The following is a 14,768-nucleotide window of genomic DNA, read 5'->3' as shown; positions in this document are numbered from 1 at the left end:
AAATTAAAAAACCCATAGATGTGTATTTTACAGATACATGTGCGTAGGACTGCCATGCAAGTGCAGGGAGCATGGACACTTGAATATATTCAGTAAGGATGTATACATAGCAGGACATGTTGTGATCTCAGTCTATGAACAGATGAACAGCTTTGAACAAACTTGCTATGTAAAATGAAGCAGTTTTGTACAATATTTATATTGCCTTTTTAATATAGGAGGAGGAATAGGAAAATGGTCAGAAGTGTTCTTTCACTGGTTAGAAAATATAATTGAAATAATTTGAAACATTGTTTGCCGGGTAGTCACAAAAGCTACAAGACAGCTACACTTTTACTAGTGTGTGTTCTCTGTACTCAAGGAAGTACAGTTATTGTGTGCAGTTGAGTTGGAGCCTTTGGGATTGAAAACATTTCTAATCTTAAGAAGTGAGAAATGTTGTTTTATGCAATTGAATGACTGTTAGCAACATTCTTCAGAAATTGTGTTAACTTTGGTGTGTGGAATCTTTCCAGCTGGAACAGTTTGAGAGTACTATTGGATTCAAGCTGCCAAATCATCGAGCTGCGAAAAGATTGTGGAAAGTTTGTGTAGAGCATCATACTTTTTATAGGTAAACTTTTTCCGTATTTCTTAACTGTTGGATATGGGTTCCATATGTCTCTCTCTGCAGGAAGAAAAACAACTTCAAGGGAATGATTTTAGTTGGCAGTGGAGCAACAGGAGGAGTGGCTTAAATGTTTATGCTGCTCTTGCTGTTCTACAAATTCCTATTCTCACTGATACGTATAGACAGAAAATCCACAGAACTGCTCATCCTGGTTTTAAAAATAATTTGATCTCTGAAGTGCTCCTTGGATACTGTAGACAAACAGCAGCTGTAAATAACTGAGTGTGGGGAGGGGAGAAGAGTGACAGCCCAATCCTAATGCAGGTGAGGCCAGTGCAGCCTCCACTGCATCCAGCAAGGGAGATGAGGCTGCTGGAGGCTTCCTTGGGGTAAGCGGACGCTCATTCCCTTGCCCCAGCAGCCGCTATTGGGCTACTTGGATCAACACAAGCAAAATTGCTGGTACAAATCCAAGTGGCCTTATGTCAGTGGATTTGGGCCAGGAGGGGGAATAGTTTTGTCATCACAAAAATATCTCTGAATATAATGATTCTGTGTTGTAGGCTTGTATCACCAGAACAGCCACCAAAGGCCAAGTTCCTGACATTGGGTTCCAAATTCCGCTACAGTGGGCGTACCCAGGCACAGACACGGCAGGCTAGCAACCTCATAGATAGACCTGCTCCGTTCTTTGAACGCACCTCCAGCAAACGTGTCTCCAGGAGTCTTGATGGTGGTAAGAGAATCTGGTCAAAATTGGTGATTATCTTGTTGATTAATACTGCTTTTAGATGGCACTACTAACTGATTGGATCCAGTGTATGACTCCTGAATACTAGTATTTGACCAGTGTAGGATTGCAAGACCACAATTCCCTGTAAGCTGCACAGCTGTATTAAAAGCTCTGTGTAATTGAAAAAAAGTTGCCATGCACCTGTCTCTTCCAATTATTCTTCTATCTCCTCCGTTTGTTCCCTTATTTCTCTCTCTTTGTATCTCTTTATTCTCAAAACATATCTGTTTCACCTGGTGTTTGGTTGATGGGTTGATATATGCACCACTGTAATACTACTGTGGCTTGACTGCTTCTTTCTGGACCAATTAGTTACACCCTTCCCCCACCCAATAACTCTACTGTGTGTGTGTGTGTGTGTGTGTGTGAGAGAGAGAGAGAGAGAGAGAGAGAGAGAGAAATGATTTTACTTATTGCTTTTATACAGTGCAGATTTTATTATGGAGCTGTGTAAGCTGCCTTGGGGATTTACTAAGTCATGGGAAAGGTGGTATATAAATTTTTCAATTTTATCTCCCTGCCTTGATGCTGCAAGGAGAGAAACCAGGCATATATGCATATTGCTGGTAGAAGTGATTCTTGTATCTCTTCCCTTCCTCAGTGCTGTACTAGCCACTGTAGGGAAGAAAGCCAGGAATGTCTGTTGTGCATATCGCTGATAGAAGGATCCTACAGGTTATGGTACTATTTGAGCTATCTTCAATAGAATAGCATGGAAAAAGGCACAAAAATCTTGTACTTTTTACGAGGAAAAAAACTGCAAAGGAGGACAACAAAAATAATCAAAGGTTTCTAGCTTGGGGGGAGAAGGGTGAGTTGAGTTGAGAGGGAAGAGGAACTAAGGGTGGGGTAATAAATAGTACAGAATATTAATGCATAGTAATTAATGAACCATTCAGAACTAGCTTCTATATTGTTCACAAAACCATTAAATGTATGTAGCAGAGCAGAATTGTTTGTCCAAACATTTTTTTTGACACGTTATGTATGCAGTTCTCATGGTTGAATTCAGAATCCACCTGAACTTCCAGATTTATTCAACCATCTTTACCCTATAAAAATCTGGGTAAATATTGCACAAATTAATCCACACAATGGATTTAAACAATTTTTCTTGTAGCTCCAGTAGGTTTCACAGACCAGAGTCTACTTAAAGACTTCTCTGCTACAGCTGTGGGATCTGCTGGTGATAGAATCTTGGAAGCTACTGGACAGTCCAAATTAAAAGATGGCGAAGGAAGAGATGAGGATGGAGGCATAGCTAAAATACCACAGTTAGAAGATGGAAAGGTATGATTGCTTGATGCTCATTTTCAATTTTGTAGAAGTAATAGATTTAGAAATTTATTCAACCTAGAATATTAACAAACCATAATATTGCTTTGTCAGCTGTAGTAGAGTTGCTTTGTGACTTTAACTTATAATCTGCGGCTTGGTTTATGCACTGGCTGCCCTATCTATGTATGGGTGGGGCTTAGGATGAACCAACCCATGCAGTGGAGGGAGAGATTGTGCACTGCCTTTCACCTTTGCTATAGGACAGAATACTTGAATAATCTTTAGAGATGAACTAGCTACAGAGGCAGAGTTTGCTGTGGTGACGACATATGCAGCCTTATTCTAAGGCAACACGCTTGGTAATGAACTGCTCTAGAACAGCTTGATACTTGGCCTTGCTTGGAGGTTTCTACATCTTATTCTATACAATAATGAGAGAGGCTTAAATCAATGTGTATTTTTAATTCACAGAGCCAGGGTGGTGTAGTGGTTTGGGAGGTGGACTTAGACCTGGAAGATCCAGGTTCGAATCCCCCCATAGCCACAAAGCTTCCTGGGTGAACTGGGCCAGTCACTTTCTCTCTGCCTCATCTACCTCACAGGGTTGTTGTGAGGACAAAAGGAGGGGAGCAGCTGTGTATACCGCCCTGAGCTCCTTGGAGGAAAGGTGGTATAAAAATGTGAAAAATAAATAAAATAAATCATTATTATGATGTATTCAGACTTGCTCCCTGTATTTCATTTTATACAACTTACATATTATGCTATGAATGTGTACAATAACACCTAACTAGGCAAAGTGCACATTTGTATTTGTTAGACAATTGTATTGGTTTTCAGAGTTAATATGGGTGATTTAAACATCACAATAAGAAACTGATGTAGAACTGAATGTGTGTGAATGTGGATGTTCAAATTTTTCATCAGGTTATCTAATGTTTGCCTGTGGTGCTCAGGAGCACATGGAATCACACACACACTTCACACACACACTTCAATACCTTTATTGGCACATGGAATCATAAGAGGCATCACCCTTAGAAATGTACAAGAAAATTACCTTCAGGTCATAGTCTGCTGAATATTTTGTGCGGATATTTAATATTTTTATTTTGCTATTTGATGATTAGGCAGTTAAATATAAACATGTCTTTTTAAAAAAACATTTTTGTAAATTGGGGTCCTTAGCGTCCAAGGGAAAAACTGTGGTGAAAGCAATAATCTTAAACACTGTTTGTCCTCATATGCTGCTGTCTCTCTGGCCACTTTGTGTTAAAGCTTCAGTGTCTGTGTGTTTCCATTTATTGTGACTGCACTACTACAGTCCCAAATAATAGAGCATAGCCCTTACAAGGAGGCTAAAATTAACCAAAAAGCTGGTTGAGTTGGTGATCCAGGCATCTAGATTACATGTTCACTGATCTGAAAACATGGGACTTATGATTATTTGCAGTATCTACTTATAATAGTAGTGCTATCCCTACTTTAAGTAGATGTTCTCACTAACCATTTTCTTTCCTCCCCTTGTGTATTCCTTCTGCCCACAAATGTACATTTATGACATGATCTCATCTACATATGTGTTTTGACTTTTTTCCTCTCCTTTCAGTCTGCATGCATGCATCAGTCTTCACCTCCCATTCACTCAGTTTCATCCTGTCACCCAAACCTACCTCCTGTCCCTGAAATGGACATGTTTTTAGACATTTCAGAGGATGATTATCTAGGTAAACCTGTGTATGCACCCTCAGACAGCAGGGATTGCAGTCTTGTGTTAGAAACACCAGTGTATGGCAGAAAGGAAGAGAAGTTCCTTACTGATACCTTGGAACCCATGAATATCTTGGTGACTGGCCATTGTCTTCCTCTTGCCCTACAGAGAGGAGCTTGTAAAAGCATTGGTTACAAAGATATTGTGTCTGGCTTTCTACTTAGTTTGGGCAAATGCTTTCCTTTCAGTTTCCCTTCTCTGCTTGATGAGGATGGTTACATTAATTTTCCTAGCCTTCCTGCACTGTGCATCTCCTTCCTTCCACCTGATCTTCAACACTATGTTCCCATTACTTCTTCCTCCTTCATTCCCTTTTTCCTCCTCATTTTTGTGCTGCTTCTTTCTGCTTTCCAGTCAGTTCCTTTCTCACTCACATTGTCCCTTCCTGTCGCCCTATCCCTCTGCTACCTGGAACCTAAGGCAACATCTCTGACTGCCTCTAATGACACTGACCTAAAAGACAAAGCTGAGGAAGAGGAGGTGTGTGTAATTTTGTTACCTAAATACCATTTGCATGTAGATTTGCTTTGGAATACCAAGAGGTAAATTCAATCTTGCATATTTGAGGCTGTAGATTTTCAATTTTTTATTTTATCTCCTTTGATACTTACTCTTAACGTAAGATTTCAAGTCACTTTTTAAAAAAAGATTATACGAGTATATAATTTTATTCACCAGATACTGAATTTAAAGAAAGAGATTCTAGAATATATTAATACACATGGCATACTGTACTACTTATAGCCATTTCAAACAGGATGATAGAGATTTGGCAAAACAGTTGCCCCTGTATGCTACCCCTGCCACCTGGAAGTGCTGCTTAAACATGCCTCTTTATGAATCCATTGATGGAGGTGCTGCTGGAGTTGAACAATGCTTGAGGTGAACATAAGGGAGCTCCCAGTTATGTTAACTGGCCATTAGGCACAGAATTCAGGAACACTGTTTTTAACTTTTTATGCTTTTCTTAATTGCCCATAATTCATTCCAAGTCCCTTTTTAAAAAGTCTTCCTTTTTTTTTTAATACCAATAAGTAAATATATGAAAGACTAGTACTACAAGTCTGTGTCACCCATGAAGTAAAAAAAAAAGTAGCAGGTGCTTGGGATAGCAATTGCACTAGGCAACAAGCTTTAGGGGGAGCAACAAGCTAAGAACATTAGTGACCAAAATTGTGAAAACCATGGTATGTACGAATAGTACCATCATGCTATATATCAGGGGTGTCCAAAGTTTTTGGCAGGAGGGCCACATCATCTCTCTAACACTGTGTCGGGGCCGGGGGAAAAAAGAATTAATTTACATTTAAAATTTGAATACATTTACATAAGTATACATAAATGAATATATTAAAGATGAACTTATATGAATGAATGAATGAATGAATGAATGAAGGTCTTGCAATAGCTCAAGGCCTATAAAAGGCCTTGCACAAAGCAAGGCTGGCCTTTCCTTTGCTGCTGCTACTGCATCATAGATGTGAAACAGCAAGCAGTGGAGGAAACCCTCATCCCACAGCTCATGCGAGAGGTCAAACAGTCGCCCTCACGCTGAGAGCAGTTGCATTGGGCCAGTGCAGGCTCCAACAAATCTCTGGAGGGCCAGAGGCTCATTGGAGACTGGGGTCTCCCTGAGGGCCACATTGAGAGACCTCGATGGCCACATGTGGCCCCAGGGCCGGGGTTTGGGCACTCAATTTACCCAAAGTTAAAGTACTCAAATGTTGTACATTAAAGTACTCAATGTTGAGTGAAAGGTAGCACTTGAGTGAAAGAGTAGCATGTACAATATCTAACTTGTAAAAAACCATTTTATTAATTTTGCTCTTAAGCTTTAAGGTACCTGGTGCTTTGACTACTTACGCTGGAAGCGTTTTCCATATGACAAACAATGCAGTTTAAAGTACTTGCTATGAACTTTAATGAAAATTGAAAGCTGAAACTTCTGCCTTCTTAAAACACTGAAATAATTGTTGTGAAGCATCTGTCTACAGTTCACAATATTGGAGTCATAACTATGTCCCAGACAAAAACAGCTATATGATAATTCCTAAACACAGACAATAAGATGGGATGCGTTTTGTAGTGAAGAAATCATAAATTCAGATGGATAGATACACTTCATTGAAGATACTGGGTTGTTGTTATGAATAGAAAGAAACTCATGCAAATAAATTTGTCTACCCCCTTCTGCATCCTTTCCCCTGAAAAACCTTGTGGAACCTTCTAGAAGGAGGTAGGATGGAGAGGCTGTGGGGGGAGGGTGGTGGGTGGTGATGGGGAAAATCTCCTGAAATAGGACAGAGAAAGCTTTCACTCCAACTCAGGATCCAACATGCTAGCTACATTCTGAATCCTTAGAGACCTGTTGCCAGTCCATAGACAGTACTGTGATAGGTGAAACTAAGATCATATGACATAGTGCAGCTTCATATGCTCAGTCCAATACCTATGCCTGATTTCAGTGCTCCTAATTGTGTGGTGCTGTCTCATTTAATTGTTAAATACATTTAATAATGAGTATTCTAAAACTCAGATAAGGAAGATAACAAAAATGAACCCTAGAAATGTGGTTGCACAGTATAGGAAAATATGCTCTTTCAGGTGAGTGAGAGAGATATGAAAATAAAATAATAATGCATTTAAAACATACAAATTTTGCAATATCTGGCAAAAAAGGGCAACTCAGATATGAAAACAAAGTATGGTTTGCATCAAAGAAGAAGTATCTAATTTAACAAACACCTTTTTCCCCCAAAAGAATTGGAGGAAAATACACTCTGCTTGTATTTAATTCTAATTGTATTGTTATCGCAGTGAATGACTTTGTATGATCAAAATTGAAGCTACTCTCCTTCCCTTCTATTTCAAAATATCTGCTGATAAGAAATAAAGTAATGTAGAATAACAGACAAATCTTCTACTTCACTTATACCAAAAATTAGTTCAGCCACTTCTTCAGTGGTGTAAGTAAAAGACCACAGTGATCTAATAACTTGAGCTGCATCTTAAGCCAAAACAATCAAGGTTTGTTAATGGAGCACCTGTTTGCTTTGCTGATAATGAGTGGTTGTGGTACAAACAAAACCTCTGTGTTGCTTCAGTAGTGTTGCTAATGAGTATTTTCTTTTGCTGGTCCTTGGTGGTGCCATTGCATAGGTGGAGACAAAAGAAGAGGACATTCAGAAGAAGGTGGATGATACTTTCAATTTAAACCTAGTTATTGCCTGCTACTGTTGGTGCTTGAGGCTTCTGTAGCTTATGTTTGCATAGTGGCCACCCACAGTATAATTTTAAAGCCCTATTGATTAAGCTGTTAAGCACTTCATGTTTGTGTTTGCTGATCATGAGTTTTTTTATGTCTTTTTGTGTGTGTACTTTAATTTCACAGACATACCCCTTGAGAGTAGATGGGGAAAACATTTATGTCAGACATAGCAATTTAATGTTGGAGGTTTGTATAACTAAAGGAGCACATTTTGTTCTCATGGGCTGCTAGGCTGCATGAGATGGGAGGTCACTTGCAGGCTGCTCTAGGCACGGTGCATGAAGTGCATGGGGATGTTCAACTTGGACATGCATGCTGAAAATCTTAGTCACTTTATAAGTAAATGAATTATAAGAATGTAGCTGGTAGATATGTTACAGTGAAGATTGGGACTTATAGCCCTGTTTAGATGTTAAGATTTCTATCAAATGTTAGAGCTTTCCATAATCTTATTTGTGGACGCATCATCCAAAATGTATTTTTGAGACAACTTATGCCACATATTTCCTACACACAGCTGGAAATGTGAGTAAAGAGAAATGGTACAGTGAAGTTAAAATTAGAAAGTTTTGAGTTCTCTGCCTGAAATGTATCTTTTGGACAACCATTTCAAAAATTTCTCCATGGTTTCTAGACAACTGAATCTTACTTTATATTAAAATTATGCTTTCCTCCGGATTCACCTTTGTTGTAGTCCTTGGTACTCTGAGGCATAATTTGATAAGTGTTTTTGACAGGAAAAAATAGCTGTTTTACGCACAGTTGATCTGAGATTCTTTTGACATCTCAATTAGATAATATGGTTTAACTGTTGCAATATAACTGTAAGCAAACTAACGAGATGTAATCCAAGAGGGATGAGCCTTGTCATCCAAATGGGGCTATTCCTCCTGTTAGATTAGATCTATTATTTATGTACATATGACAATATTTCATGAAAATCTGCAGACTTACAGTAACCTTACTAATACGTTCTGTTGCTTTTTGGCAGCTTCTGGTAACTGAGTATATACTTCATATAAACTTCACTAAAATGCCATAAAGCATACGGTATAACATTGTTTTAAATAAATCCAAGAAAGGTGCCTGGTCTCAATCCAATGCTATTAAAAAAATAAAAATAAGGCTCAGACTATGATAAAATTATGTGCCAATTGGTTAAATTTTCAGTAAGTTCTCAGTATAAGCACATCCACTAGGTTTTTTTTTAAGTGGACGCTTTTGTATTTACACATTTATAGTTTTATATTCTGATAGCATCCTGTGCTTAGCAGAGACCTGCAAACAGGATTTGGACTGATTGACAGCTATACAGACACATCCAGCCCCCTTTCCATCAACAGAATGCCCCCCCCCCTTTATGCGGTCTCATCCCAACTTCTCATATCCTTAGTCTCACTTTAGACCCCAGCTTCATTCTTTCCCTGTCTCTCCTGCCACATTCTGTTTTTTTCTCTTCTCCGATGTGCATGTTGTCTTGCTGCCCTACTCCATCCTTTATTTTTACTAAAGCATGTGGTGAGTAAAACTCCCAGGAATTTTGAGAACCACTGCTTTAGGAAATACAAAGAATAGAGATGTGGCAAGGTGTCATAACCTATATTACACTTGTGGCTAAGATGAAAACTGAGCCTTAACATAGCTGAATCGGCCTAAAAACTAATCTGAATAACATATTTTATATTAGAACAGAAAGTGAGACCCGAGGCAACTTCAGATACAGCCTGCAAATTAGCTTTTATAGTTTTTTGCCCCATTTTGTAGTTCTCTGTCATTAAGAATAACATGTCAATTAAAAGCAACTGTGGACATCAGCCTCTTGCATAGAGAGAACCACAGCTGGAAGCTTGCTAGGTGTTGATCCCCACTAGTTTTTTCTCCATTTTCAGCAAATAATAATACAAGTTACTTCTCCTGTAGCAGTCAGTGTGTTTATGTATTGACCTGTTACATAGAGGGTATATCTATGTAATATATCTTCATAGATATATTACATAGATATATATAGACACATAGATATATTATGTGTTATATCTAATATAACACTATCACTATACTTTTCCCCATAGAAGCAATGGCAGCCACAAGTTATGTCACCCTCCCATCACACTAAATTCATAGATGTTTGAGACTGGGGCAAGGGATACATCTGGCTTTTCTAGCTGAATCTTGCTCCATAGTAGTGAATTTCTGCCAAATCCTTCTTTGGGTAAAAGTTGCAGGTGCATTCATTATGGACATCGTTGCAGCATCACTTCACAATGGAAAATGCAGCAGTGCATTCATTTTCATGAGACTAGTGCCAGGCTTCAGTGGAAGTGCTATAGCAGAATTCTTGGTGGATTGGACCCACTGGTTAGGTTGATATGAACCTGTGCTTCCTGTACATTTGTTCAGCTACTTCCTCTTATGGCAGGATGCATGCAGGTAGCACAAGAACTTTAAGGGGAGCATAAAAGGTGGTACAGGGCACTTTTGCATGGAACTATTCTGATCCTCATAAATTTTGTTGTCAGTGTCATTCAATTCATGTTATCTAAACCTAAAATATAAAATGACATTATTAAAAATGTGAGATTTTTATATTTTATATAATATAAAAATACTAGGGATGTGAGACCCCTAATCATGTGTATCTGCTTTTAAGCAAAAGCCAGCAACAATTAAAATCAATGTTTGTTCTTTTAAGTATTAGAAAATATTTATATTGTGTCAACATGGCAGGGATAAGAATAGGAAATTTCCTATCCTAAAAAATAAGTTCAACCATTTAAATTAGCAAATTCCTTTTGGATTTTAAATGCCAGGCACTTTTCATGGCTTGTTTGTTTTAAGTTGGTTTGTGTTTGTCATGTATTGTCCTGCTCTTTTTACATTACACATTGCTAGGACCTGGATAAGACCCAGGACGAGTTACTGAAGCATCAGGCTAGCATTAGTGAACTCAAGCGCAATTTTATGGAATCAACACCTGAGCCACGCCCCAATGAATGGGAAAAGCGGCGTATCACACCTCTGTCTCTGCAGACACAAGGGGTATGTCAGTAAAGACCCTTGTTAGCATGCATAGTCACAGAGTTAAGAAAACAGTTGCAATGTATATTTTATAAAAATAAGAGGTCTGCTAATATGAAATTTGTTTGTTCTTAATGCTCATTAACAGTGTATGTTGCTTTGTTTGCAAAATCTTAGGCGTTTAAGACAATAAAGTACAAGTAAAGAAACTGCCCAAGACAATGCAACTTTATAGTTTTTATAAAGGGTATAGAATAGTAACAGACTTTATTGTTGCCCCATTTACAGTAAATGAGGGTAAACATAGTTCACAAATTGACTGACCAAAAATCTAGAATGAGTCATTCAGTGGCACTAATCTCCACACTTTCCTAATGCAACTTTTTAATTTGTCTATATTACGGCAATGCTCTTCAACTGACTAACTCCCAGGTATCCTCATAGACTTTACCAAGACGTTTCCACTGTAAAATGTTTATTTTTTAAGAGAAGGGTTTTTTCAGTACTATCATCCATCCAGATGGTGGTATTTGTTTGTGAGGTGAGTAAAGTATCTGTATAGCATAAATTATGCTCAATGCATAAATAAGTCTGTTCCATTGAACCAGACTTTTAAATATATGCTAGTGAGTTTTAGAATCAGTAGTAGTTTACATCTTGTATGCAGGGAGGAAAAAATTACTACTTGGGTAGTACCTGATTTATAAGAGTATTTTCTACTGGGAAAAAATAACTTGTTTCTGCCAAAATATGCCCCTGGGTGTGCCAGTAAAGCAGGTGCTTTATTAGTCTGATTGTCCTGCTGTAATAATGGTCTAACATTTTCCAACTGTGCTGTGGTGCTGTGGAGCATCACAGCAAACTTATAAGGGCACTGCAGGATATTTTAAATGTCTAAGGGAAACTCAGTACCAGAACTGTAGGAGCACCATGAAAACATTACTGAGGACTGTAGGTATGCTATGAACAGAGGATGTCTGGGAACCTCTGCCTTAACCTCCTAACGTTGTGGGTGGGGTAGTGGTGGTGGTGTGAAATTTCAGGTCCATGCCAGTGATTCTCAGAGGTGTTTTTTATATTCTGTCTGTGATTAACTTCCTTTCATGCTTTTAAAAGCTTAGTGCTTGTCTTGTTCCTTGTTAATTTCCACAAATACAGAAAAAGATTTCCTGTGCAAGGTGCTATCAAAAGGGAGGAGTGGGCTTTGAGGCTCATGGGTTGCTGAAGGAAACTGCAGATGATACTACATGGAATTTTGGATAATGCCCTTATGAAACATTTTGGTTCTGTGGTTGTGACATCAACTTTGGAATACATTAGCTAACATCCTTTTTTCAAGGTTAAAGTCAACACCATAGATGCATCACACTCTGAAAATAATAGATATGATTATCAGATTTTGAGACTCAGTTGATTTTTTTTCATGCTTGGAGTTTTGTCACCCTGAATGTAAGTTGACATCAGTTATATTCATTCTGTTAGTAGAGAACTGGAGGATAGTAATGTTGAGTTCCTTTCAAGCGTCCTCCAGTTCTAGTTCCAGAGAATACAGCAGTTGCTAATGCTGTAACTGCTTTGATCTAGAAATGAGGATTTAAAGGCCACCATTTGATATGCAAAATATATTTATGTTGCTAGTATTTCCAAATTGGATATGGCAATTCAGCTTGTACCCAGCCAGTCTTGGGACAGTGGCAAACTTTGTGCTGTTCTTAGAATGCCTGGCTATTGACTCCAATGTCTTAGTCCCAAGAGGACTGTGCTTTCATCAGACACTCTGTTTGACATGCGAGGGTCCCATTGGACAGTGAGGTAGGAAATGAGTTTGGCTTGCCTTTTCTGTGCAGGTGCTGCAAGATTGAACAGTCACTTCAAGAAGTTTGGTTTAAGGAGTGTTAATCTGAGTTAAGAAATTATCTCAACAGCTTAACTGCTAGAATCCTCTTTTTAAAGTGTCTAACCCTTCTCAGCATGTGAGAGCCAAGAGGGAAAAACCATTTTTTTCTCACTTAGGAACTCATTAGCTGCAAAGCAGAGGAGAAAATATGCAACTCTTGATCATATTTTCAAGATTTGGGAGAGTTCAGTTATCATGTGGCCGCCTTTTCAGCAACCTTACTTCTGCTGGGGCATCACTTCATAGCTCAGTAGCTGAGGGCAGCTAATGGCGAAACTGAGAAAGCTCCATTATCATAGGGACCAGATGAAGAGCTCCCCCAGCCTTGTGTTTGACACTTCTGCCCTATTGCATAATTAGTTTAGAGGCCAGCCCATGTCATTCACTCAACTGGTCTCCTTTAGTCTTCTATTTCAGATAGCACTACTGCTTGCAGATCCTTAAAAGTGGTTATTAATTCTGCCTGGAGAATATTTGTTAGTTAGCAATGCAGTGACTTTCTAACCAGTATGGTGGAGGTCATATACTTCCTTCACGGTTTGAAGGTTGCCACACTGGCTATTCTTTTCTATCTGGAATGTCAGAATAAACCTTGTAGCAAATGCGATTTGCTCACAATGATTTGTTTCTTTTTAATTTGCCAGATCTAAAGTATCATAATTTGTAGCTTCTCTTTGGTATTGCTCATCAGATATACTACTAGAAAAAAGTGATTTTATTCATCTATTGTAGCCATTGTTGCAAAGGATTCCTTCAATCTTTCTGTAATTTATCTATCTGTCTACACTGATTCTTTAACATCAAGGGAGCCTAATGCATTTCTGACTGCATGTGTTTATTTCTTAATCTGTTTATGCTAGTACAGTGGTACCTCGCATAACGAATGCCTCGCGCACCGAAAAACTCGCAGAACGAAACCGTTTTGCGAAGTTTGATAACTCGCACAACGAATTTTTATGACCCGTGCTTCGCAAGACGAATTTTTGTTTTGTTTCGTTTTGGTTTGTTTTAAGGGGAGGATCTTCATGTCAGTTTATGATCCCGTCCACCCTAGTAAGGGGAGGATCCTCATGTCAGTTTATGATCCTGTTCACCCTAGTAAGGGGAGCATCTTCATGTCAGTTTATGATCCCTGTTCGCCCTAGTAAGGGGAGGATCCTCATGTCAGTTTATGTAAGTAAGTCCCATTATGCTTGCTCCCAGGAAAGTGTACACAGGATTACAGCCTTCAAGCTCCCCACCCAGCATCCCCCCCCCCCGTTTTTGAAATCCTCAGTACAGTATGTATGCCTTTAAAGAGCACTTAATAAACACTTTGTAAACCAAATTTGACTTTGTTCTGACTTTTCTTGCCCATAGGAACGCATTAATTAAATTTCAATGCATTTCTATGGGAAAACGCACTTCGCAAAACGAAAAACTCGCATAACGAAAGGACTCGCGGAACGAATTTCGTTATGCGAGGCACCACTGTACTGTAGAAAACACTTACTTTTGTTTTCATTATGGTAAACGTGCTTACTCAGATTCTTGTGTGCTCACAACTAGTGATAGATTTTATTATGTGTTAAGATTTCTGTAAGAGGTAACAAGTTGCAATAAATGCTGAAGTTTTTCCTTTTTAGAATTGGCTGTTCAGCTTAAAAATCAGCAATTTTAATTTTTTTTCAAGATGTAAAAAGGGATTAGATCATCAGGTTTTCATACCAGTGTCTCCTAATACAGCATATGTGACTTAATTATGTAAAATTGTTCATATAATTTTAAAGGGGTGGGATTTTTCATATTGATGAATTTCATGGCTTTATGCAGGGACATCGTATGCAATAACAAGTAATTATTTTGGTGAAATAATATTATGTTGCCAATTTGTCTCCAGTAGTACTGAAATCTACCAAATTACTGAGCAGCAATGCTAGAATCCATTTTGCCCTGGGAGCAATCTGCAACTGAAGCAGTTATTGTGCCCATGTAAGAATATAACTCCAGTAGTGATATCTTTTGTACATTAAAACAATTTCAATTTCAAAAATTTTTATTAGGCATTGGAACATTAAAACATAAATTTGTCTTTTACATTTTGATATCATTTAGTATCTGTGTAATGAAAGAATTACTTTCTGGCTTTAGATAATA

The 14,768-nt window shown here is 38.3% G+C and overlaps 1 protein-coding gene across 5 annotated transcripts in view; it reads left to right on the top strand.

The window, feature by feature from the left end:
- EPB41L2 (erythrocyte membrane protein band 4.1 like 2) overlaps positions 1–14,768 on the top strand; it is a 125,358-nt gene that overhangs the window by 95,555 nt on the left and 15,035 nt on the right. For 4 of the 5 annotated variants that reach the window (XM_066614573.1, XM_066614565.1, XM_066614549.1 and 1 more), the window contains exons 10-14: positions 516–613; positions 1,174–1,346; positions 2,524–2,693; positions 7,844–7,906; positions 10,610–10,756. In XM_066614573.1, the coding sequence (XP_066470670.1) occupies positions 516–613; positions 1,174–1,346; positions 2,524–2,693; positions 7,844–7,906; positions 10,610–10,756 (651 nt within the window). Of the gene's footprint in view, positions 1–515; positions 614–1,173; positions 1,347–2,523; positions 2,694–7,611; positions 7,645–7,843; positions 7,907–10,609; positions 10,757–14,768 lie in introns of all 5 variants that reach the window. The other variant, XM_066614559.1, reaches the window with a different exon arrangement.

The sequence above is a fragment of the Tiliqua scincoides genome, chromosome 1 (genome assembly GCF_035046505.1).
Source record: "Tiliqua scincoides isolate rTilSci1 chromosome 1, rTilSci1.hap2, whole genome shotgun sequence".
NCBI classification, from domain to species: Eukaryota; Metazoa; Chordata; class Lepidosauria; order Squamata; family Scincidae; genus Tiliqua; species Tiliqua scincoides.
Note: the sequence above shows the minus strand (reverse complement) of the source record. Positions and strands in the feature narration are given on the sequence as shown.